We start from the raw sequence: 26,798 nt of genomic DNA, 5'->3' as shown, positions 1-26,798 counted from the left end.
AAGATAGGATATGAAGTACTATGAAAATGTAATATGGAAATCCTACAAAAATTCTACAAAGGGAATACTTCAGAAACGGACTAGATCAGGGGTGTCAAACAGGCGGCCCGAGGGCCGGCCAAGGGATTAAATCCGGTCCGCGAGACAATGCTTAGGAAAGCACAAGAGAAAAACGAGCTGCATGTTGAAATATGTCCACTTGTTATTGCCACAGCCAGGTTCTTTTTCTCTCTCTCACACGCTTTTTCTTTCGGTCTCTCGCTCTCTCTCGCTTTTCTCTCTCTCGCTCTTCACTTTCTTTCTCTCTCTCTCTCACTTGCTTTTTGCTTTGTCTCTCTCACTTTTCTCTCTCTTTTGCTTTTCTCTTGCTTTTCTCTCTCTCACATTTTTTGCTTTCTCTCTTGCTTGCTTTTTGCTTTCTCTGTCTTGCTTTATCACTTTCTCGCTTCTCTCTCGCTAGCTTTTTGCTCTCGCTCGGTTTCACCTGTCTCTTGCTTTCCGCTCTCACTTTCCCCTCTCTCTCGCTCCCCTCTCTCTCTCTCTCTCTCTCGCTCTCGCTTCCCACCCTCTCTCTCTCTAATCTACTAGTGCGGCCCCCGACAGCGTTTATTCTATCGTGTGGACCCTGAGTTAAAATGAGTTTGACACCCCTGCCCTAAATACTACAATTGAAATACTTTAAAATCCTAAGAAATGCATCAAAAATACCACAACACTCATCCTATGATACAAAAATATTACCACAGAAATATTACGTCAAATTTGATAAAAAAATACCACTACAGAATTATTACGACAGAAATACTACAAAAATACAACTATATTAGTCCAAAAAATATTCAATGGAAATTTTACAAAAATACTACTGTAGAAATACTAAAAAAAATCAGACTGCAGAAATATCACAAAAATATTGTTAATAAAAAATATCAATTCAAGACTAAATATAAAGAAATATAGTGTGTAGATGTCTGCCTGTATATATGCTCCTAAATTAAAAAATTGAGTCTGTCTTCATGATTAGCCCCTTGACTACATGTTTTTAACCCAATACGGCCCCTGACTTCAAGTAGTAGTATTTTTTTGTAGTACTGTATAACTAGTCATAGTATTTTTGTAGTAGTCGGCTTTTTTAAACCTTCTAAAAAGAGCCGGAATTCCCATCACTCGAGCACCAGCCATTGCAATCGATCACAGATAAATTGCAAGTATGATTGAGTTGTTTTTTTTCCCCCTTGACGCCAGGATGGTGCCCACCAGTGTTGAACGGCTGAGGGAAGGTCAAGGAGCTTTGGAGCGAGTGCTCAGGAGCAGGAAGATGGAGACGATTCTCAAGAGAAGTAATAGTTCTGGGGAAAAAGAATCGGGTATGAAGATTTATTTGGTTTCACATGGTATAGCCAGAGTGTGTATTATAGACACCCCCTAGTGGTGATTATTTTTATTTATTTATTTTTATTTTATTTTTTTTGCGAAGCTGGCCTGTCCTAGGATGTATTTATTTAGCACTTAATGCCAAATCATTGCACACAGCTGAGACCCAAATGTGATGGTCACCGAGTCCTATCATTCAGGCATCTTCCACGTTTTCCCCTTCAGTTTCCTTCTCTAGCCGCTTGGTTGAATGTTTTGGCTCGCCGCTTGCTGTTATTATTAGCTGCTCCGGCTTCGTTCCTCAGTGGCACTTGGTTTTACACAGGTGGTGATGCAAGTGAATGTTGCAGAGTCCCATGGTCTGACCCTCTGTTGTTGTTTTTTTTTCCCCAAAGGTTTCTATATCTAGCCACTCACCTTAGCCTATACTTGCCATTATTGTTATTGTTAGCCGCTACTGCTTTGTCAGTGTCACTCACCTTCCACAGCTGGTCATGCAAGTGAACGTCGTCGAGTTCAGGCTTATTTAACTTATTTTCCCTGTCGTTTCCTTCTCTAGCCACTCACGATATCCACTTAGCTGCAGGCTATGCCTCGTTTTTGTTACCTGCGCCATATGAATAAAGTTTTCTCTTTTTAGTAGTTTCTCTCCCACTAGTTGCTAAAGTTAGCCACTTACACCTGCTCCGAGTAAGTTTGGTTTGTTTAAAAAAAAAATGAATATTTCAAGTAAAGAGCTATCATAATTTAACTAATATTAGCCAGCAAGCTGGAAAATCAGCACAGATTAAGGGAGTGTGCTCTAATTAACATTGAAATTACTGGGTTAGCGTTAGTAAATCAGCAACTAACTAGCAAGCTTAAAAATCAGCACAATTTAGTTTAAGTCAAGTCATGTTTCTTTATATAGCCCTTAACCACAGGAAGTCTCAAAGGGCTGTACAGACAATACACAGCGACATCATCAACATAAATTATAGGTAATAACAGAATGTCAGTTGTCGGCTTCCTGAGATCGACATCATTCAAAAACAATTGAAAAGTTTTAAGCCTAGATTTAAACACTTCCACTGACGTTGCAGACTGAATCTCAGAGGGCACAACATTCCGCAGCACGGATGGAAAATGCCCTCGGACCTGGGGATTTCTTCTTGGCTCTTGGGATCAACCAGAATTTTCCGAGCAAGGGTTCAAAGCAGGAAAATTAAATCTGAAAGATATGAGTGGGCAAGTCAATGCATTTTGTATAATACCAACAGAACCTTAAAATCATATTTTGATCCGACATGGAGCCAGTGCAGGTCTGCTAAAATCGGGGTAACGTGATCAAACTTTCTTATCCTAGTTAAAAGCCTACTGTGCCAAAATGCCGAAAAGTTTAAATGTTAACCACAAAACCTTAAGTAAAGACTAGCATTAACTAGTTCAACTCCAGCTATTGGATCTTTTCATCTTCGAATGCACTGACTTCAGCGCAGTTCTAAGTCTAATGGTGCTTTGAATTATAGCAGTTAGTTTTGAATTCTTTTTTTTTTCTTTATTTTCCAGATCCAAACCAGTTTGACCTGCAGACAGTCGGCATCCCTTCGCCCATGAAGAGTCCGCCACACAATTACAGTCCATCCATGTATTCACAGCACGTATGTATTTATCATGTCTTTTTACTATTTTACATACTGCAAGAAAAAATGTTTTTGCTACCACAATATTTCTAGATTAATATTCTTGTAAAGATATTTATATAAGTATATCTCTTAGAAAAATGTCTGAAATGAGCAAAATTGTCTCGTATAGTGTAGATAGTTTTGCTCATTTTAGGCATATTTTATGATAACTTATTAAAATAAGCTGTAAAAATAAATGTTAAGTGTGCAAAAATTGTTGAAAATGTTTTCTATTGGAATACAAATACTTGTTAAAATAAGAAAAAAATATTTGAATTAGCAAAATGATTTCTTAATATCAATTAGTTTGGCTGATTTTAACAAAAAATACTCCTTTAATCATAAAACAGGGGGAAAAATGAGCAGAATTTTCCATATTTAGATATTTTTAATATTCAATCATAAACAAAGACTTAGTTTTACCAATTATATTTTATTTTACTATAAAGTATTTTCTAAATGCTTCTTAAGATAAAAAACATTATTTTAAATGAGCCATTTCTTTCTAGCACAGGTAAATATTTATCATTTAAAATATATATATTTCTCTAAAAATACTTATACTAGCACAGGTAGATAACGAGAAAGATTAAATGTGAAATCTAATCTTCTTATTTTCGACCGCCTGTTTGAACTTTTGTCGTGTGAAGTCATCAGATGGGCCACTGCAGAGCGACAGTCCCTCCATCCACCTAGGCGGCGCCACCTCCCCGTTCACAAGTTGCTACAGCCCCCCCTCGGGAAAGAACTACTACTACTACGCTTCCTCCCACAAGGAGCAGACTCCCTACCCTACGCAAAACCCTGCCGCTTCGTTGGACCACAAAGCACCACCGGGAGACCCGCTCCACCTGAAATCGGGATCCCCCAACTCCTCGGGCCCCTGGTCCCTACCGGACCGGAACCCACCGCAGCTTCCTCAGAACCTCAAGTCTCGGTCCCTGTCGGCTTCCGGGCCCACGAACTTTTCCCCGCGGGGGACCGGCCTCGGTCAGTTCCAGCAGGGCCCCAGTGTAAGGACCCAAACGGGGAGTTTTTGAGGGAAATACTGTACGGACCTGCAAGGAGCCGGAAAGCTTCCTTTTTTTTTCTTTTTTTTTCCCCACAAAACTCTGAATCAGTGAACTATGGCACTGAAGGATCCAACTTGAAACGTGTTTCTTGGTGCCGGATGTTTCACCAATTTGCACAAAAAGAAACCACGAAAATCACAGCCGGGTCGAACCCTCAACTCGACAAAGAATTCTTTTTGATTGCTTTTCTTTTCTCTCAGCGGGAATATTTTTAGGTTTCAGGAAAAGAAGAAGAATACTTTGAATAGGATCCTTGGAAGACCGATCCTTCCATATGTAGAAAGAAATGTATAAATGGATAAATACCTACATATATATGCCATATAAATACATAAACACCTAAATAAATTGTGAAACACCAAAATATATTTATTTATGCATTTTTTCATTTACCGGATTTTACGGGCTACAAGGCGCACCTGACTATAAGGCACATGGAATTAAAACTACCTTAAGAGCGAGGGTTGTGTCAGATAATAACCTATTTCCAAAAACGTAATACTACTTTCACCGTTAAAATGAAACGATTCATTTATAGATGGTGGCCGCAAGTAGTAGTATTTCATTGTGATTTGATTTACAGTACTTTCCAGTATGTAAGGCTTGCAAAATCTCGAGTTTTGGATGCATCGTATAATCTAGAGGATATGTTATTTTGTTGTCATGCATTTTGTCATTTATATGTTAATGTTTTTGTTAGTTTTTTTTGTTATTCTGTGTATTTTTTAATCTGTTTTTGTCGCAACAAAATGTTATTAAATTTAGGGGGCGGGTCAACGAGTTTTTCACAACCAATCGGTAAAAAGTTCTGCCAGTTTGAACCACTCCCTTATTTGAAAAACATTTTTAAGACGAGATACACGGCGAAATAGACAACGTCATACATGGCGAAATATTCTACAAGATACTTGATCAGATACTCTTTGAAATATTAAACGTATAGTTCTTAAATAGTTGACAAATAAGTCGACAAAATACAGAACACAATATTCGGCACATTACTCGGCAAAATACATTGTAAAATACACACAAAATGCGGCTAAAAGTAGATGATATAATAAAAAATAAAAAAACGATAAACTGCAAAATACACGAAAAATACATGACAAAATACTCCAAAAAATACAATAAATAAAATACAAACAAAAAAAATAGAAAAATTCACAAAAGAAGTAACCAAATTTTTTTAAAAAATACACGAGAAAATGCACAAAAAAATTCTCAACATAAGTACATGACAAAATATTTGAAAAAAAAACGCTGAAAACACAATGGAAAAAGTGACAATTACAAAAATATACGGCATAAGTACACTACACAATAATTGAGAAAAATTCATAAACATCACAGACAAAAATTACCAGAAAATAAATGACAAAATTCTCCCCAAAATACTTGACAAAATGCACAAAAAAAGCTACCAAAATACTCCACAAAATACACTGAAAAATAAATGATTGTCACAGAAAAATTCACAGAATAAAATAACCAAAATTACCAAAAAAATTACCCGGGAAAATGCACGAAGAAATTCACAACATAAGTACACGAAAAAATATTAGAAAAAAATACACAACAGAAAAAAATGACATTTACAAAAATTACAAGACACAATACTTGAGAAAAAAACAAAGGTTTCACGAAAAAATTCTCAAAAGCACAAGATAGAAGTACCTGACAAAATAACTCACAGAAGAAATGACAAAATACTCAAGAGAATACACAGAAAAATATTTGGAAAAATACAAGAATATCACACAAAAATGTACGACAGAATACACGACGATGTACTCTACAAAATACAAGAGAAAATCTATACAGAAATGACAAAATGCATAAATAAATGATTGAATTGCATTTGTCATAAATCTAAGTATTACAGTATTTATATATCTGTTGATTTGTTTATATGACATTTTTTCGTCAGTATTTGTTTTTCTACATTTTTTTTGCAACATAACGCAGGATCGGTCCTCCCTAGCACTGAAGGATCCAACTTGAAATGTGTTTTTGGGTTGTCAGATGTTGAACGTTTCATCGATTTGCACAAAGAAAAATGATAAAAAAATCACAGCCCGATCGATCCATCACTCTACAAAGAATCCTTTCGATTGCTTTTCCTTTCTCTCAGCGGGAATCGTTTTCAGTTTGGGAAAAAGACGAAGAATGCTTTGAAAAGGATCCTTGGGGACAGGGTCTTTCGCAACTATGACCAGCTTCTCTTTTTATTTAGCTACACATGAAAGCAGACTTTTTCTTTTTCTTCCACGCTTTCTTCAATGTTCTGTTCTGTTGGTCAGCTAGGGACATGCGGTGTTGTACTTGAGCCAGCTGCCGATGAATGGCGCTGCAACTACCCAAAATAAATTTGGAATACAGAGATGTTCCTCACTAATTACTTTGTTTATGCTGTTATTGGGAAAATTGCTGCAAGGTGTAAAAACTTGCACCATTGGCTGAAAATTGTGCTTATTTAAGTATATCTTTTCCTTTTTTTATATAGATAGGCTATTTTAACTTGGTTTTTTTTCGTAGAATAAGCAAAATCACACTTTGAATAAGCGGAATAATATAGATAGAAGGGTGCGGATTATTTTAAGCGTGTATTTTTTTTTAAACAAAAATAATTACATTTTTTGAGTAAATAAACTCATGCCTCAATGGCTGAAAATTTGGCCCATTTTGCTTGTTAAATGCATTTTTATTTGTTAAAGGATTTTAACATATTTATCATAAAAACAAAATCCCATTTAAAGTGAGCAGAATGATCTGGCTAAGAGGTTTTGCTCATTTTAAGGGTGTGTTTTATCCAAAACACGGAATGAAACATTTAAAATGAGCATATTTTCTGCAAAAAAAGACAATTTCACACTATTGGCTGAATATTTAAGTTTTTTCAGGTATATACTTTTCTTTTTTCTAAGATATTTTAACTTGTTTTCTGGTAAAATCCAAAAACATACTCAAAATGAGCAGAATGATCTAGATAAGAGGTTTTTACTTATTTCAAGGGTGTTTTTTATTTGTTTCCGCAAAAAATAATATAATACAATATAACAACTTTAAATAAAATATCTTTCCCCTTTGGCTTAAAATTGGCTTTAAATTTGTTTTCTAAAACATTTATGTTTTAACATGATTTATCTTGTAAAATAAGAAAAGATTCAGTACTTAAAATAAGAACAATAATCTTGATAAAGGCTTTTTGCTTTTTTTTAAGTGTTTTCCTAGAAACAAGTTAATATCTCGGGAAAACATCTTACCCCAATGGCAGCAAATGTATATTTCTAGAAATGTTCTTGATTTTACTTGTTTTTTTTTCTCAAAATAAGAAAACATATACTCAATATGAGCAGAATGGTCTAGATAGAAGGTTTTTACTTATTTCAAAGGTGTTTCTTTTTTTACAAGAAACCGAATAAAAACATCTTAGAAAATGAGCACATTTTCTGTAAAAACCCGAAATTCCTACACCATTGGCTTGAATGTGCATATTTTAAGTATATTTTCATTTTTCGCAAATATTTTAACTTGTTTTTCTAGGAAAATTGGAAAACCTACTTAAAAAGGGCAGAACGTAAGTTTTTGCTGAAAAAGTGTTTTTCCCACGGAATAAAAAGAATTATCTTAAAATAATATGATTATACCAAACACTAGCAAATATTTTCCCCAACAAGGTGGGACTATACCCAGTGTCTGAAACTCATGAGAAAAAGTTACCAGACACCAAGGGCAGACAACTCTGAAAAGTTGCCTGCCCAGCCATAAAGTTGCCGGCCCCATTTTTCACAACTTGAAACACAATAAGACGACTCATTGCAAAAAAAAAACATTGTTGCAAAGTATTGAGGATTGATAATCAGAATATATAACAGAACAACACTTTAGAATTAAGTTTATTATAAATCTACTCATGACATTCATTGCATGTATATGACATCGCTGTTTCCGTCTGTCATCGGTACCTACCTGTATTTACTCATCTTCATTCATGCATTGTTCGTCTGCTACAAGCCACGTGAACTCTTTCCGCGATGCTTTACGTTTTGTAGCGTCATAAATTTTGTTAGCTTCTTTTGAATATTTCTTCAGGGGCTGAGGTTTTGGCTCAATTCCTAACCACTTCTCCATTTTTCTTGTGTTCTCTGTGCTTCTACTTTGGAAAATTATATGCAAATGCAAGACCTTATAAGGCTCAAGAAAGTCCGGAAGCACTAAGTTATTCGATGTGGGCTTCTGATTGGCTGCCGAATATGCAAATTGCCGTACGAACCAAAATTTCCAAACCGAACGAAGATTTCAAAATTGGAATAAAGCAAAAGTTCTATTTGATTTGGAAAAAAAACGATTTTTTTTCTAGTTTGTTTTCTTGAAAAAGTTGTCGGCAACCCGGGCGGAGACGTTTTGTAATTTGTACGCCAGACGGAAAAGATGCACGCCCCGGGCAGACGTTATTTCGGACACTGCTCTACCCTACAAAAAAGAAAACCTTTTTTGCTCATTTAATTTTTTTTCAAGTATTTGAACCCGTTTTTCTCTGAATATAATTATATAAAAGTACCTTTTTTCCTCCTAGGTAAAAAGTATTTTATTTAATGAGCAGAATTATATACCACCCTTGACATAAGATAGTAGGAGGTCAAAAAAAACATTAAGAACATCCATCCATTATCTGCACCGCTTATCCTCAGTAGGGTCGCAGGGGTGCTGAAGCCCATCCCAGCTATCTTCAGGCAGTCGGCAGGGGACAACCCTGAACTGGTTGCCAGACATTAAGAACAATTATATTTAAAATGAGATATATTTTCTGCCTATGGGGTAATATTTTATTTTTGGGGTGTATTTATTGTAGTGGTCATTATTTGTCATCAGGGTAAAGAAAAAAGCACTGAGTGAATGATCAATTTAGCAAGTGTGGGCTTTGCTTTTGTGCTACAAAAAAATAAGAAAAACATATTCCCCAGTGTTTCAGATACACCTGAATATAATATACTTCAGTTTATCTTTATTCGAGAAAAAGTGTTGATGAATTATGAATATTTTACCGGGCGATTCTTGCATTCCGTGCTGACACCAGGGAGAGTATTTGTGTTAGATTATTTGAAAAAACATTTATTTTTGACAAAAAAAAGAAAATTGCTGCTACTGTCTCCTGTGAGAACTGCTTCTTCCCTTTCTGTCAAATGCTTGATCTTGATACTCCCCCAAAAAAAACGTTTTTTGGGGTGTCCTGACTGCCAACACAATGAAACATGAATCCGAAATCTCAATTTTGCAGCAATCGGAGACTCTTGGTTTGTTATAGACTGCATTTGTGTTGAATACCTCAAAAATATCGAGTCGCGGGAGACTGCGCCTATGAAAACGACACGCGAGGGTACTCGGCTGTTTTGAATGTTTTGACGGACGGGAAAAAAGAAAAAGTTGTGATCCAAAATCAACCAGCACCTTATAGTGAAACCGTTTCAAAGAACCAATAGGACAATATGTATGAATAGAAGTACTTGTATAGAAAGAAATGTTCTACAGTATAGACTTTTATGGAGAAATATAGTACACTGAATTTATCGCATGATATTTTTTTTAGGGTCCGCGCGACCAATATTTTTTTCTTTGCCAGTCGATGGGAAGTTAATCATCGGGTCATTTTCTTGCGCGCCCCTTCTTTGGGGGTTTTGTCACAGTTCTCTTTACTTTGATCATAGTAACTATTTCAATTGTACCCCCCCAAACCCTGACCCTCCAAATTAAGAGATGCTAATTCAAATGTAATGCATTTTTGATAATAAAATCATGATGATGGTAATGGATTTGTGTGAGGTTATAGTTTAACACGGTGGGCGGTTCTTTTCCCAACCTTTTCTGAGCCAGAGCAAACTTTTTTTCCATTAAAAAAAAAATCAAAGCACACCGGGCTCCATATTTTTCCAATGGAGGGGTGTTACCCAAAACGGCCACTAGGAGCGCTCAAATAAGGCGCGTCTAATTCAACGTTCGAAATGAACTGCCCATTGAAAAGGGCGCTTCCATTTCAGACGCTCCCTTACTTACGATCGAGATAGGTTTTGTTCGTAAATCGCTTTAGTGCTATATTTTGTAAGTTTAAGGTTTATAGAAGTATGGAGATCCGATCTGCAACCTCAGTGGAAATGTTTAAATCTAAACTTAAAACTCACTTCTACTCCATAGCATATGAATAACCTACTCTTCTCGTCGGCTGAAAAAATAGTCTGTGTAATATAGTGTAATAATCTGTGAAGCCCTTTGAGACTCTTCGTGATTTAGGGCTATACAAATAAAAATGACTTGACTTGACTTGTATAAGTAGCCTGTATTGTTTTGTACTAAAAAATAAACATTTCATAAAATAATATGCTCTATACATATAAATAAAGTTGAGTTTAACTTACTTTTGGAAGATGTGCTTCGAGAGGTCCTCCTCTGTGTTAGAGAGTGGCCCAAAAAAGCGTTCCGACCATTTTCTCAACCGCATCAAGCTTTCTTATTCCACTTTGGTTTCATAAGAGACGGCTCGCCTCTTTACACTCTACACCAACCATATTGAACGGATGCACGAGATATTAAACAATAAAAACGTCAAAGTTCTTAGCGCTCTTTAGATAGTATAGCCATAGTATAGACCAGTGTTTTTCAACCCTTTTTGAACCAAGATACGCCTTAAAAATATCCCTTGTCATTTTGTACATTCTCTAGGGATGGTAACCAGTGTTTTCCTCATTTTGCATACGACATTAGCATTTAGCACACACCGTTTATATACTGAAAAATAAACACGGAAAAATAAACGGAGACTTAGCCACCCCTGGCGACAAAATCTCACAAAGTCGTCACTTAAATTAAAGGGGAGGTGCCGGGTCACGTGTTTAAGGGCAACTTCCTGTTTACCACCTCTACGGATCGTGGATTGCAACATCGCTGACCCGTCTTCTGCCGCATCGAAACAAACTGCTTTTAAAATTCTAATCGTTTTTATTCCATTGCTATTTAGTAGCAAGCAAATGCATTCCTGAAGTGTGACATTTTTTTTTTGCAATTTAAAATTGATGACATCTCGTTAGGCACCGAGAAACGACAGCAGGCCGTTGACGGATCCGGGTCGTTTCCTGACGTGCTGACCTCCGCGCTTTCCGGGCTGCGCGGCGTCTGCTGCCGCTTTGCCTCGAACAAACACTCAGGAACAGAAATATTAAACACTTTATGTGATTTTGTTAATTTATATAATTTTATAAAGGTACTAAAAGTTTAATTTGGAAGCGTGTAGTTCAAGAAGTCGTTGCTTTTTAGCTAGCTAGCTTAGCCCTTTGCTAGCTAATAGCTAGCTAGCGGACTGTCACTGGTGCGTGTGGCTGACCGTCTGGGTCAGCTCGGTTCCGAAAGCGAAAGCTCTCGCCGGTGCCCTGAATTCAGGAAGCCCCTCCGGCACTGGCCCCTTCAAGAGGGCAGTCAGGAAGAGACTGGTTGGGAAGGGATGGCCTGGTCGTGGTCGCTCTTGCCATTCCAGCGGACAAGGGACTGCGGTATTTGAAGGAGATAGGGTCCGATTCCAGCCCAACCGAGGCGGCATGATGGCCACCGGGACGTCGGGGAGGAAGGGAGAAGAAATCGTGGATTTGATAGACTTGTTTTCCAAGGCGCAGTACAGAGCGAAGGAAGTCACCCCTCGGGTAAGTTTTCTCGATTTTAACGACACATGCTTGCTTCCTCCCCACATTTCATAATTCTTTTAGCCTATAATAACGAAAAAAAAAATTGCATTCCTTCATGCAACATCCAGGTGTAATGGTTTAGTCCGTGTTTTTAAAGGTCCAAGGAGCGCTCCGCTGACCGCATCCAACCCTGCGAAAACTGTTTGGAAATATGTTTAAAAGTGTCAAAGTTCCGTCAAATACTGTGAAAGTTGTAAGTAAAAACTGCTTTCTGACCAATTCAGACCCCTTCCCATGAAGTGACAATCTGTCTGAGATAGGAAGAGCAAAGTGAAATAGCAATATAGAAACCTCTGGCAATTAGTGCTGCAAAATGTATCCAACCCTGCAAGAACTGATTGAAAATATGTTAAAATGTGGCTCGAGTACGTCAAGGTTTGGTCTCACACTGTGACCGTTTAAAAGACTTTTCGACAAGTTCCGATATCTAGACTCTCACAAAGTAAATGGAAGGAGACCAAGAAGAAGGCCGCGATTGACGTGGATGGATGGTGTTATGAGTGTACTGCAGGAAAGAGGTCTGAATCTCGTGGAAGCTAGAGCTCTTGTTGGTGGTAGGAATGAGAGAAGAGGTGTTGTAAAAGGATAGTGGGATGTTTTGACGCGTTCTAAGGGATGGGCAAGGAGGGCACCTGTATGATGCGGCAGGGGTAAACCAGTGAAAGCTGTCGGGCCCTGCTGCTGAACAAAAGAGTGTGTTGTGTCACCCTTACCCGAGTGACATGGCCGCTTTCATTTAGAGGGACGAAAGCATGATCAACTTAGGTGCCGAGGTGCCTAACTTGTTTGGGTTGTCCATGGTCCAAACATTTTTTTGTGTGTGTTTTTTTTGCGATTTTTTTTTTTTTTCCCCCCATTTTTAAAAAAATTTTTTTGTTATTGTTTGTGTTTGTCTTGCTCTTGGTCACCCTCTTGAGGGATATGACCAAGGTAGGTAGGTAGATAGATAGATAGATAGATAGACTCTTGCCCGGGAAAGGACAATTCACCGGTGATGGGTATAGCAATGTGAAGTTTCTATGTAGCGATGGATAGAAACCGCTGGCATTTAGTGCTGCAGAATGCATCAAAACCTACAAAAACTAGATGAATAATGTCAAAATGTGCCCAAAATATGTCAAGGTTTGGTCAAATACAGCGAATGTTTAAAAAAAGAAACCTTTTCAGAGAAATTCAGATTACCGTACCCCGGGGATACAACATCAATCCTTCTGAGGGGGGATTGCAAAGTAAATTGCCATATATTAAGGGATTGAAACCTATGGTTGTTAGTTATACAGAATGCCTCTAACCCTCCAAAAATTGATCGAAAAAATATTACAATGTGTCTGAAATATGTCAAATACTGAACTGAAAAATGTGTTTTTTAAGTATTTTTCGAGAAGTTAAGATTTCTGGAGACCATATGCCATTAAACCGTCTGAGGTAAAGATCACAAAGTACAACTGCTTTTTAGCGAGAAACCTATGGTAATATGCAGCGAACCCCGGTACCCAACACAAAACCATTGAAGGAAAATACTATGAATTACTTGTATGTAACGTGTGTATAGGATTAAATTTAGTTATGAATAAAATGTACTTGTAAAGGAAAAATAACACTTTATTTATCTGCAGTGTGACGTGACTTGAGCTGGTACAGTGCAGTTAGTGGGTGGATGCAGAGAAGGGAGGAGATCGCGTATTCAATGAAAAGTAATTTTGAATCTTCCACTGGTGAGGATTCTCTGCCTTGAGAATATTTCATCAATTTAATCCACTTTTTATTGTAACTGTCGCTATCATCGATTGGTGACGGCCACATTTTGTGTGCCTTCATCATATTTTTTAATAAACTGCATGCTTCATTTTCATGTTTTTGCCCTGGACAGGTAGTCAAAAAAGACCTTTATAAGAAAATGTAAAAATATTGTATTGGGCGACTTGTAGTATTTTCAAGGCACATGAGATTCTGAACTGATTGAAGAAAGAGGGAACCTTTTTGGGGCTTCTTTAGGACGAGACAAACACAATGTTTTTCCGGACTAAATTTGGTCCGCATTCAATGGGCTATAGACAGCCTAGATACAAACCCCAACGGACCATATTTAGCCCAAAACGTCTGACGTCTGGTGCTGCGTTGCAATATTCAGGTCGTTTCCACTGATCATTGACATTCCCCCCTATAATGCCTTGACAGTTTTGGAACTTACTCATAGCAATTTTTTTTCTCTTCAAGTGATCGTTATAAAAAGGAACAGTGTCAAAATGTTTGTCCTCCCGAGATGCCCTAATGCCACTTTTCCTTCTCTTCAGATGGAGGCAGTTGAAAGCTGTTGCCTGGAGTTGTTCGCCAAAGATTACAAGTACAGCGTAATACATAACAGCAACGGTGAAGTTTGCGGCCATTATCCGCGGCGGATTGTCTTCCTGGAATATGAATGCCAAGATGGGGATCGTGACAGGTAGTGAGCGTCAATTTTTACGTTGTAATGTTTTCCACTTGAGTGCAAAGGTAACTGCTGTGTTGGAAAGCATCACGATTGCGCAAGAAAGTGAATGATTGGTTACGAGGGGGTCAGCACTGTTGTCGATCTATATTGTTGTGCATACGTAAGGCTTTCTCGTAGATAGGTTACAACTGTGTTTTTCAACCACTTATTTTTTTTTACGGAATTTCATTATTTGTACACCTATTTGTATATATCGGCAGGATTGGTTTTTCATACCACTGTGAAATAATACAGGCATGGAAATCTCATAGTTTTTTAAGTCAAAATGGGTGACCTACGTGAATTGTGTAGCTCTAAGGAGAAAATGTTTTGAGGGGCAAAAAGGGGTGGTAATAAAATCTCTGAATTTTTTTTACATGTGTGACACTGGTGGTGCCAGATGTATCTCGGGGGATAATCTTAGCCAAGTTGTTAGTCTGTTCAGGGGCAAGCTAGCTGTCGAGAATAAATCACCGCAGTAACTGAGCAGAGCAAAAATTAACCTGTTTTCATGCAAAGGACTGGTGTCTAAATTCAGCCAAGATAATAAACCTGTCATTATTTTTTGGGGATTGCACAGTGTACTTGAACATAACCCCTTCTCATCTTTTTAACCACCGACCCATTCGCATGCCTGGTAATAACGTTGCAAACATTGGGATACATAAATACAGTTTGCCATATTTAGCCGATTATGGCAAGCTTTAGGCCAGGAGTGTCAAACTGAATTTAGCTTGGAGGCCGCATGGTAGAGAAAACACTCTCTCACTGGGCTAAACTAGTAGACTAAAGAATAAAAGATAGAGGTTGTAGGAGATATTGAGAGAGGGAGAGAGACAGAAAGGGTGAGTGAGAGAAAAAAAATGGAGAAACAAGGAAGAAGAGCATAAACAAATATAAAGTGAGAGAAACGGAAGAAAATGAAGTTGGAAAAGAAAGAGAAAAAGTAACGAAGAGAAGAAATGAAAGAAGAGAAAAAAAGACAGATTAAAAAGGAAAATGAAATTAAATGTTCTGCATTTATATAGCGCTTTTCAAGTCAAGACTTCCCAAAGCGCTTTACAGTGTGCTTCACATTTCCCAATAGCTGCCGTGCAGCTATGTAAGGCGCTAACCTGCTTATTGGGGGCATTAGGGGTTCAGTGTCTTACCCAAGGACACTTCGACATGTAACACGGAGGAGCCGGGATTTGAAGTGCGATATCTTGATCCCAAGACGCGCGCTCTCTACCTCCTGAGCCAAATACAGAGAGGAAAAGAAAAGAGAAAGAGCGGGGGTAAAGCAAGATAGTGAGAGAAACAAAATAAGAAAGACAGAGAAAAACAAAAGGAGCGAGAGAGAGGGAGCGTGAGAGAGAGCGAGAGAGAAAAAAAAAAGTACTGCTTCAGTTGCTTCGGGAGTGGTGCCTGACTTTTGCAACATCTAGTGGACATATTTCAAACTGCGGCTCGTTTATTTCACTTGCGCTTCTCGTGTGTTTTCTTACGGGCCTCATCCGGCCCGCGGTGCGCGTTTTCAATACCCACACCGTAGGCAATGTTCGCAAAGACAAAAAAAATATCACCTTTTGGCCGAATGGAGCCAGCGGACAAACCCAATGAAAGGTACGTTTTGCCTTTTCTAGGTTCGAAAGCACGGTCCACGTAAGTAAGCTTCAGGATCTAGTGAGCCGCAGCAAGTTGGCCCGATGCAGAGGGAGGTTCGTCTGTCCGGTCATCCTCTACAACGGCAAGGTAGCGCTGACGCCAGCGTCAATCTTATCATCACACATCTCCAAGAAATCGAAAGGATTTCAAAATGCACCCCCTTTCCTTCGCCTCACCGCAGCACGTCTGTCGTTCGTCCACCCTGGCCGGCTGGGGAGAACTCTACGGACGCACGGGCTATAATTACATATTTTCTGGTAGGACACACACTCAGTCACACGATAACCCGGAAATTGTGATCTAATCGAAACAGGGAAGTTGTTTTTCCCCTTTATTTAATTTGTTGCTTTGGCTTTATGTGCGTTTGCTAAGTGTAACCACTCAAAAAGGGGAACATGAATTTGTTGAAATGGTTCCGAAAAATGATCAAGATAATACCACTTGAAGGAAAAAATATATATACTATTTACAAGCCACAGTGGATTAAAAAAAGCGTCAAACTTCATGTAAAAAAACATTTGCTTCATGTACGGAACCATTTGGAATTGTAAATGGAAATATTTGTACCTGGACAATAACCAAGCGTTGTAACCTATTATGTTTAAAGGGAAGGTGTGTACTATTTAGCGCATTCTAGCGGTACAAAAAAAAAACATTCGTAACATTAACAAAAAGTTAAGATTTAATTTATGATTTAAAAAAAAATACCTGATCTGTCATATAAATATGCATATTGGTTGGGAAATTTGCATTTATTTGACATATCATGAGCCTCTATTGCTTTTTTCTTTTATCTTTCTGTTTGTTTTTCTCTTTTTATACATTGTTATTTCTCTTTTTTTCTTTCTTTATTTTTTCTATCCTTTTATTCTTTTTTAATCTTTCGATTTTCTTTCTTTTTCTCTTCATTTGTCTTTCTTAATTTTCCTTCTCTTCCTATTACTTTGCCTTTTTCTTTCTATTTGTTTCTCTTTCTTTTCTATTTGTCTTTCAATTCCCTTGTCTCTTTTTTTTTCTATTGTCTCTTTTTCTATTCCTTTTTTATTTTTCTTTCTGTTCTCACTTTGTATTATTCTTCTTTTCATCTCTTTCTATCTTTACCTCTTTCTTCATTCTTTGCCTATTTTTCATGTCCTTCCTCTTTATCTAAATTTTGCCTTCTCTCTAACTGCTTTCTTTCCTTAATGGCCTTCCCTTTTACCCATTTCTTCTTTTTTTATTTCCCTCTGTCTCCTTCTTTTTTTTTCTTACTTTGTTTTTTGTTTCTTTCATTCTTCCTTTCTATGTCTCTTTCTTTTCTTTCTCTTTCTGTCTGTCTTTTTCTTTCTCCTGCTTTCTTTCTATTCTTTTGTGTCTCAACTTATTTTTTTGTCCATCGCCATTTTTTTTTTATCAATACTTGAGGTTTAACTCATCAATGTCACTGAATGCGTAGAGAGAAAAGACTCTGGTTGGGTTGTCTAAAAGACGTGATGACGTAAAAGTGCTGGAACTAAACCTCATGCTGTGTCATTCCATATGTGCACCACAGGGGGCAGCGATGACACGTGGGCGGAACCCGAGGAAGTTCCAGATGACGACTGCGCAGTCCGGTAAGCCGAACCTCGACGGCATTTTCAAGTTCATAGGCCAGAGCTAACCCACATCCATTTTGTGGCGCTTCACAGGAATGGGGACTCTCAGCTTTTCGATAAAGTTCGCGGCCACGACATCAAACTGCTGCGCTACCTCTCTGTTCGCTACATCTGTGACCTGATGGTGGAAAACAAGAAGGTTAAGTTTGGCCTCAAGTAAGAAACCTGAACTGGAAAAGAATAATTAAAAGTGCAGCTCATTTCATTTGGAGTACACTGCCAATGGATCAGATTGGATTCTGTTGTGACTTTGTATAACAAAATCATTCTTTTGCGCCTAAAATGTATATATTTATTTTGAATGACGGACTTGTCTTACCATCCTGTTGAGTCTCATGTGTCACTGATATTTTTTTCAAGTTTATTTAATATTTTTCGTTTATTATTTTTATCCTTATTTGTATGGTTTATATATATATATATATATATGTATATATATATATATATACACGCACACACAGTAGAACTCGCTTAATCCGGATTCGGTGTATCCGGATCTTCGGCTATTCCGGATCCAAATCCTAATAACTTAGATCCATCCCAATGCATTTTGCCATGTCTATTCCGGAGTCCTATTCAGAGTCCACGTGCCGTCTTTGGCCTCTTATTCCCGGAAAGTCCGTGGGCAAAGGAATTTCTCTCTGCGTTTGTCTTCGTAGGACGTCTTCCCGGTTATCACTGAACGACTCGATCTAATTTCGCTTCGATTCAGGTTGTATCTAATCGTACAAAACAAGACTACGCCGAGTGTCGCATCATGGTGTCAGTGAATTAGAGGAGTCGAGAGAACCAGACATTCAAAGAAAAATGAAAGATCGTACAATACTGTAACCATCGCACTGGCATGAAGAAGAAAAATATTGCGACTTATTTCACATGAGACCTCAAACATTGTCAGATATTGTGAAAAACGCTGTATGTATGTTTCATTAATATTCTTTAGTGGGTTTACATAATTCACCCACGGAACGCTGTTGAGTAGAGAGTTCCAGGGGGACAGGTTAGGACGTTGCGCTGTCCCTTCTTCTGGTTAGAGGGATAGCAACGTGCTATTGTTGTTGTGCCCTGTTTTGAAAAGCTATGTCCGTTAAGCTCCCGTTTGCGCCGAACTTTTATGATTCCGCCTCAGACTCACGTTCTTACACGCTACAATTCTCATTTTATCTGTGTGAATTTAAACGTGTGAATTCATGTTTAATTGAAACCATTTGTGTGCTTTCTACTAAACATCATTTTGAGGTCAGGGGGTCGAGAATACTGTGCGTCGTCTCATCCCGATACTCGGATATCCGGATGATTTTTTTTGTCCATTTGAATACGGATTAACCGAGTTTTACTAAAATATATATATATATTGAATTGGAGGTTGAACTATTAACAATATTCAGGAATTTTACTGATATGGGTATCAGCTTTTTTTATTTCATTGGGCCTATTAAATATATTTCAAATTGGGTAAGACGAGCAAGCGAGAGCTCTTACTCGCAACTCCCCTCCCCCTTTCAAATAATTATCGGTATCGGCCCTGAAAATATATCTAATCTAATAAATAAATATATATTGATGCCTTTTTGGAAATTGCAGGATAGTGTGACCAGACACAATACAACTGAAATTTCTTATTAAATTATATTCCTTTATTTAAATTAATTAGATGTAATTATTCAATATTAGGTGATATACAATGATAATTTGATTTTTTTAATGCATTTTTTTCTTCATGTTATTTTTTAAAATACTTTATTGGTTTTGAGTTTGGGGGAGAGGCGGTGTGACCACCATAAAAGCGAAATGTATTATTTAAAAAAAATCAAGAGGATGTGTTTTAGTTCATTTTCTTTAGTTAACTGATTGTTTTTCCTCGTTACAAAGTATTTTTCCGTAATATCTTTTCAGGTTTTTTTGACGTGTTGTTTTTATTTTTTTAAATTTGTATTTTTGGGAGAGCACTGTGACCAGGCACGATACAACTAAGATGTATTGTTTCAATAAAACAAATTTATTTACCTTTAGTCATTAGTTTTGATTAAGTACTGATATGTATTTATTTTACTTTTTGAATTGGGCAGCGTGACATCGTCTGAGAAGGCCGACAAAGCCCAACGCTATGCAGACTTCACTTTGCTCTCCGTGCCTTACCCTGGTAAGCAGACTCAAACGGTGAGCCCACTTGTGTTTAGCAGCGTGTGCACTAACACAGGCCCCGATTTTTTGGCTGAGGTTCGGAAATGCATATAACACAATGCATACTTTTCCTTCCTTGTTTAGGATGCGAGTTTTTTAAAGACTACAAGGATCGAGACTACACGGCGGAGGGCCTGGTGTTCAACTGGAATCAGGTACACTATTAATCGTGACGTCAAATTCAAATGGGTTGTGGCAATTTTGATATGTGCCGCGTGACAGGACTTTGTGGACGCTCCCTTGACAATCCCTGCGTGCTTCACCAAGAACCTCAACATTGACTGGGCTCAGTACCAGGTCAGGAAAGCGTTGATTTCTGTGCTATTATTGATGAATGCTGCTTGTATTTGCTACTTAATCATATTCAATTGCAGCTCCAACAGCAGTTAGAGCTTTCATTTTGGTTATTTCGTCTTTGTGGTTTACTTCCAGTCGTGGGACCTGGTGGAACAGACGCAGAACTACCTGAAGCTACTTCTGCATATCATCAACAGTGATGGTAGGATGGCTTTTTTATGTGTTTTTCTTTCTCTTTATTTTTCTCTGTCTATTTCTTTTTCCATGTTATATTTTTCTCTAGCTTTTTATTCCTTGGTTTCTCTTTTTGTTTTATCTGTTTCTCGTTGTGTGTTGTACTACCTTTTTATGCCTTTCAACTTTTCCCTTTCTCTCTTTTCCTTGCCTCTGTTCTCCTATTTCTTTTTTATATCCTCTTTTTCCTTTTATTTATTTTGGTATATCTTTTTCTACTTTTTATTTTCTCATGTTCTGTTTCTAATATGTTGTCTCCCTCATTTTCCTTTTGTCTTTCTATGATTTCTCCCTTGTTCTTTTTCTTTGGTTTTCTTTCTGTCTTTCTTTGTTTGTTTTTTCCTTTTTTCTTTTCTCTTTGTATTATTATTCCATAGTATTTCTTCTTTGCTCTTTTTCTCCTCTTTCTCTTTGTCTTTCTATTTTTCTCTTGTTGTCTTTCAGTATTTCTTTCAATTTCCCGGTTGTGTCAGGACCAGAACGGTAACAAGACCCAATTGCGTTACGTTTTTCACAAGTTTTATTGAAAGAGCGAGGAAGGGCTGCACCCACGATCTGGCGTTCGCTGGACGCGGGAAGCAAGTCGCTTTCGTACTCTAATTGTGATCCAAACACGGAAGTGAATCTTCCGTAGCGGGCGGTGTCAGGGACGGAAAATACAAGTCGGTAGCCGGGACTGGGAGAGCAAGGCGTGGTCGGGGTCGGAAACGAGTAATAAGCCAGGACTGCAGAGTAGACGTAGTCTGAGACAAAAAGTGGTCGTATGCCGGGACGGGAGAGCAGACGTGGTCAGGATCAAAACGGGTCGTAGCCGGAGACAGACGGGAGCAAAAACGGGACAGGTGGGAGTCGGGGTCGAAAAAGGCTTGCCTCGTATACACTGAGGTTTGCAGACGAACTAACCACAGGGGATTGACAGGACTGGATTCAAATAGTCACAGGGAGCCAATCAGAACCTGCGGTGGTGGCGCCAGATGAGCGGGCACAGCTGAGTCACATCAGTAATCATAACAGGTTGCTGTTTGTCTTTGTCTTTTGTTTTTTATCTTGGTATTTCCATTCATTCGTGTCTTTTTGCTCTGACTCTTTCTGTCGCTCTATTTTTCTCTTTGTTCTATCTCTCTTTCTCTCTATATCCTTTTCTGTCTCTATCTTATCTTCTGACTTCGTTATTCTTAACGGCAATCTTTCTATCGATTTGGTCCATTGAGAATTTTTGAAAAAGGCCCCGATTGAATCCCCACCTGACTTGGGCATCCCCTCGTTTACGTCGCTCGGAAGTTCATGAAAATTCTGCCAAAGAGAAAGAAACTTCCCCCTCTTGGATGGCAATTGACTTATCGAAAACGAGAAGGACAAAAGGAATGGGAGCGCAATGTATACCAATGGAAGATGTGGTTGTTTCCAGATGAGAGTGGCCTCCTGGTGCACTGCATATCCGGATGGGATCGAACGCCTCTCTTTGTTTCTCTCCTTCGTCTGTCGCTTTGGGCAGTAAGTTGATGTTTTTCCTGCTTCCACGCTGCTCATTCAAAAACCTGAGAATCCTTTTACCCTTTTGCAGGACGGCGCCATACATAGCAGCCTGCAAGCAGCCGAGATCCTCTACCTGACCATTGCTTATGACTGGTTCCTGTTTGGGTAAGTCTCAACCAAGATCCTATCCTGCACACATCTGCTTGTGTTTTGCAACTCACATCCCCTTTAAGATATTTCTATTTTCTGTTCCTCCTTTTTTAGTCACATGCTGCCAGACCGACTCTCCAAGGGGGAGGAGGTATGGTAATTTGTCATTTTATTTCCCCGCCCCGAAATAACGCTTACAAACAATTCAATGAGCAAACCTGAAACGTCTGTTTTGAATTATTTTTCTTTCAGATTTTCTTTTTTTGCTTCAATTTTTTGAAGCACATTGTCTCAGAGAAGTTCTCTGCTATTAAAAAACAAAGGTGTGTTCATTTTTTTTTTTTTTTTTTTTTTTAATGGGATATTTATTTTTCCCGCGTGGCAGTCATATTTCTTTAGCAACTCTTGAATGTATTTGTCTCTCACTTACAGACGAAAGAACTCCCACTTGAAAGATGGAGATTTTACACTCGAAGACCTCTGCCAATTAAGTAAATTGACAATTTTTTTCTGGGGCCTATTTTTTAAATTTCAAAACAATCTGATTTTGAGTTTGCGTCCCAGAGTCCAGGGATCGTGGAAGTGTGACGAGTCTGAGCAGTGACTTTTCCCTCATCACTGAAGAAGCGGGCGTGCCTTCAAGCTACTCGAGTGACCCGGCTGACGCCGTCTTCAGCCAGGCCCCGCTTCCTGTTTGGTCAGCATTGCACACGATGATTTTATCTCAGATTTTGAATGATAACAGCCTGAAATGACTCCAAGAAGATAGATGGATAGATAGATAAATTAGTGCCACGAAGTAGCTTGATAGAGGCTGCAGTTTTAATTTATGACCAGAGGTGGTAGTCTCAAGTATGGTGTGTCAAAATCCTAGTTGCAACTTTTATTACTTCCTTTCCACTAATCTTTCATTTTTAACGAGGAGTTGCGTACCAAAAAGGAATCGCGATATTTAAAACCCACAAAAGTATAAACATTCATTTATTAATGTATGTATTTAATACTCCATAACACTTTAAAATCAAAGAACAAACCCTATTCTTTGACAAGCTATAGCTCAAGCATTTGTTTAACAATTGCTAGTACTGTACTTTATAAGTGTTTTTGTTTTTATAAATAACTTCTGTAATGTCAAATTTTAATTTTAAAAATATTGATTCAGGACAGGGCGGTACGGCGGCTGAGTGATTAATGTGTCTGCGGCAAGAGTTCCGAGGTCATGGGATCAAATTCAACTACCAGCCTTCTGGTGCAGAGTTCGAATGTTCTCCCTTGCATTTGTGGGTTTCCTGCAAGCGCTCCTGTTTCCTCCCACATTCCGAAAAACATGCATGTCAGGCTAATTGGCCGGTCCAAATCGTCCCAAGGTGTGAATGAGAGAGTAAGTTGTCTGTCTCTGTGTGTCCTGCGACTGGCTGGCAACCAGTTCAGGGTGTCCCCTTCCCACTGCCCGAGGACAGCCGGGATGGGCTCCAGCACCCCTGTGACCCTACTGTGGATAAGCGATGCAGATAATGGATGGATGGATGATTCAGGACACGCTCCACTTTTTTGATTCCGATATTTTGTCGCCCTGGTGTTGACATCATTGGGAGAGAAAAATGTGTAAAAATGCTTTTGGCTTCTTTTAGCATGTTGAGGAGTCCACATTTGTTGGCGTTAGAAAGCATCCTCCTCTGCCTTTTGGTGCTTTTGCCAGTCCCAAGTTTCTTGTTACCACAATGGCTTTTAGAGAAACTTGAAATTGAAAAAGATTTGCCTTTTTGTAATGTCTACCTATCATCTACCTTGGTCATATCCCTCAAGAGGGGTGACCGACAGCAAGACAAACACATACAATAACAAAGAAAATAAAAAAGGGGGGGAAATAGCAAAAAAACACGCACAAACATTTTTGGACCATGGCCAACCCAAATGCCATAACACCCTAACAAGTAAGGCACCATGGCACTTAAGTTGGTCATGCTTTCGTCCCTCCAGATGAAACGGGACACGAGAAAGTGGCCATGACACTTGGGTCAGGGTGACAAAACACACTCTTTTGTTCAACAGCAGGGCCCGACAGAATATTTAGAAAATGTTCTTACAGGGTGATATTGAGGATTAATTATTTCATTGGTATGCTCTCATCAGTTTTTTTTTTTTTAGTTTTTTTTAAATATTTTTTTAATTTTGAATTGTTTTAATTGATCTTGGAATGGATTTATGTGTATAATGAATGATTTCTGCCAGGTTTGCTTCAACCACTAGTATTTCAAGGCATCTGCTGATATCACAACTTCTTTGTCGTCATTGAACTCGAATTTGGTAATAAAGACGTTTTTTCCTCACCCCTTTAGGAAAAAGGGCATCACGTCTTCTCCTCAAACGGCAGTATGGAGCAAAGCGCACCCTCTGGACGATTCGATGCCGCCCCTTCAGAGCGAGGCCCGCTCTTCCAGTTCGTCCTCCTCCAACCACTCGGAGCTCAGCGTCACCCGCACAGGGAGCAGCCCCTTGGCCGTACCCACCCCAAGGTGAATAATCGACCAAACAACCGTTTTAGACGTTGCTGTGATAGAATCGATTCTACAGCTTCAGTTTGTTGTGTCGGCACCATTTGCATCCTCTTTACATCACATTCATGTTACTTGTGGTTTTACCATCCATCGCTTCCAGGTTTGCAGTGGACTCCACCCGGTCAGGGTCTTCCCTATCCACAGAATATGGAAGTTGGCAGATGGTGTCGGGTTGCGGCAGCATCCATGATCATCATCAGCCACCTTCGGTGTCAACCTCCTGCGCCTCTTCTTCTGCGGCCGCCCACTACGACTCCCTGTTGCCTTTCAGCTTTCAGGAGGAGGGACCCAATGGACGCATGTGAGTGCTGCATAAAAACATTCCGCACCAGTGTTGCTGAATTCTGCAACAGCTGCGCGGTTGCTGTATCTTTTGAGTTCTGGAGAGCAGGGAATTACAATAAGTTAAGGAGATGAGATAAAAGCATGCATCTGTAGCTTTGAGTTTGCGAAGAGATATGGGCGAACAGTTCAAAGATGAACACAACCAGTGTCTAACATATCGTCTGCCCGGACGCCCGGGGCGTGCATCTTTTACGTCGGGCGTACAACTTACACAACAATGTCAGCCCGGGTGGCCAACAACTTTTTCTATCAAATCAAACGTTTGCTTTATTCCCATTTTGAAATCTTCGTTCGGTTTGGAAATTTTGGTTCGTTTGTCAATTTGCATACTCAGCAGCAAATCAGAAGCCTGCATCAAATAACTTTGTGCTTCCGGACTTTCCCGAGCATTATAAGGTTGCGCATTTGCATATCATTTTCAAAAGTAGACGCACAGAGAACACAAGAAAAATTGAGAAGTGGTTAGGAATTAAGACAAAACCTCAGCCCCAGAAGATTCAAAAGAAGCTAACAAAATGTATGACATTACTGGTATCTAAAAAGAAAGAAAATGGACATCTGCTGCCACCTACTGATATGAATGAATGTTAGTTATTCGGGAAGAAGCCAAAGATACTCAACAATGGCATGATTTCTTTTTTGTTTTGCAAAGATAAAATTGGGCAATTTTTTTACAGCACACCAGACATTTTCTCACGACACACTGCTTGAAAAACAGTGATCTACAATGCATTTTAAAAACAAATATGGTATATATTTTTCAAACAATCCCCCTGTACTCATTACAATTTCACTCTAACAGGTTTTTCTGTCCCGGCAAGGCCAATCGACACCACCTCCTCTCTTTTTGTGTCCGCAGGTGTGCCTTCCCCTCTGAGCGTCAAAGCCGCCTAGAAGCGGTTCGAGAAATCTTCCTGGCAGCCTACAGCTCCAGTGTCGGCCTCAAGTCCACAGTGTCCAGTCCCTCCGGAGCCATCACGGGCCTGCTAGAGCAGTTTGCTCGAGGCGTGGGCCTTCGGAGCGCCAACGCGCTCGTCTAAAACCTTTACAATTACAACAAATTCATTGATTTATTTACGGATGACAATAAAGTGCCATACAAGCCCTGGTGCGGGGCTTTTTTAAGTCTTTGTGAACCTGCTTTGATTCTTTTGCAAAAAGAAACCGCATTTAATATAGGCCAAATAGTGTTGCACCACTTGCGTCACAATTAAGACCCATTTTGGGCAAGTAAAATTGAGTCTTTACAACAAATTTCACTAAAGTAACAGTGATCTATATTTTTCTGGACTAAAACATTATATTTGCATCTCTTTATGAATAGGTGTAACGTAAGCTTAAACGTATTGACTCAAGGTGTGTATTTCTAATCAATTTGATGTTCCTTTTGGCGTCTCTTAGTCTTCCTGTCTGTTTAAAGGTGTTGGTACGTTTCCAGGGGGGTGGTCTTTGGTCTTTTGTCTCTTTTCTTTTTTCTCAACATACCAGTACTTTTCCATGTCTTGTGATCTCAATAAAACACAGAAGCAGACCGAGATGGAGATCCAGATTGAGCGATGGAGTATGGATAGAGCTCATCTCCCCGGTTGCAACTGGCTAAAAAACTTAAGTCTTTGCCTGGTGCATTTTCTATCGTTAGCCAATTTTTATAGCTCTCACAAACGTCAGTGGTCTCTTAGACAGCACAATAGGACCCTTCCTTGCTTTCTTATCGGTTGAATCTTTGCTTGGTCATTCAATGCATGAAGGGATTTCTTTTTCATTGGTTCATTTGATTTACTCGTGAAGCAGGCAGCAAGAGAGAAGGCTTGGATTGTGTGACTACACTTTCACTTGTCTTCATGAAAGATTCATTGCAAACATTTTCTGGATTTTGGCAGGTTCCTGTTCTGGCACAGCAGTGTGCTATCCTTTCTCTACGAGTCTATTCGGCAAGATCAGATGCACCCTCGCCCTTCAAGATTC

At 38.9% G+C, this 26,798-nt stretch overlaps 2 protein-coding genes across 6 annotated transcripts in view; both read left to right on the top strand.

The window, feature by feature from the left end:
* Positions 1–9,917, top strand: part of setd5 (SET domain containing 5) — a 43,820-nt gene extending 33,903 nt beyond the window's left edge. For all 5 annotated transcript variants that reach the window (XM_088337825.1, XM_088337826.1, XM_088337821.1 and 2 more), the window contains 3 exons: positions 1,246–1,367; positions 2,923–3,014; positions 3,689–9,917. In XM_088337825.1, coding sequence (XP_088193951.1) covers positions 1,246–1,367; positions 2,923–3,014; positions 3,689–4,078 — 604 coding nt within the window. In that variant the 3' untranslated portion in view covers positions 4,079–9,917. The remainder of the gene's footprint in view (positions 1–1,245; positions 1,368–2,922; positions 3,015–3,688) is intronic.
* Positions 9,918–11,005: 1,088 nt separating this feature from the next.
* On the top strand, positions 11,006–25,958 carry mtmr14 (myotubularin related protein 14). Its single transcript, XM_088337820.1, has 19 exons — positions 11,006–11,796; positions 14,133–14,281; positions 15,934–16,042; positions 16,137–16,212; positions 17,487–17,547; positions 17,623–17,745; positions 19,659–19,732; positions 19,858–19,928; positions 19,996–20,070; positions 20,206–20,272; positions 21,713–21,798; positions 21,869–21,945; positions 22,045–22,081; positions 22,183–22,253; positions 22,363–22,421; positions 22,495–22,627; positions 24,270–24,446; positions 24,589–24,789; positions 25,693–25,958. The coding sequence occupies exons 1-19, from the start codon at positions 11,695–11,697 to the stop codon at positions 25,871–25,873; spliced, it is 1,929 nt and encodes a 642-aa protein (XP_088193946.1). The 5' UTR covers positions 11,006–11,694; the 3' UTR covers positions 25,874–25,958.
* The last annotated feature ends 840 nt before the right edge of the window (positions 25,959–26,798 follow it).

This window comes from Urocampus carinirostris, chromosome 6, assembly GCF_059441175.1.
Source record: "Urocampus carinirostris isolate Australia breed hairy pipefish chromosome 6, RoL_Ucar_1.0, whole genome shotgun sequence".
Classification (NCBI taxonomy): Eukaryota; Metazoa; Chordata; class Actinopteri; order Syngnathiformes; family Syngnathidae; genus Urocampus; species Urocampus carinirostris.
The sequence above is the reverse complement of the archived record's forward strand: the minus strand, read 5'-3'. Positions and strand labels throughout refer to the sequence as shown.

Coding starts and splice junctions, on each gene's coding strand:
- mtmr14 (XM_088337820.1), top strand. CDS start 11,695: ATGATGGCCACCGGGACGTCGGGGAGGAAGGGAGAAGAAATCGTGGAT. Junction 17,746..19,658: donor AAGGTTAAGTTTGGCCTCAA/GTAAGAAACCTG, acceptor TGAATTGGGCAG/CGTGACATCGTCTGAGAAGG. Junction 21,799..21,868: donor TTCGTCTGTCGCTTTGGGCA/GTAAGTTGATGT, acceptor ACCCTTTTGCAG/GACGGCGCCATACATAGCAG.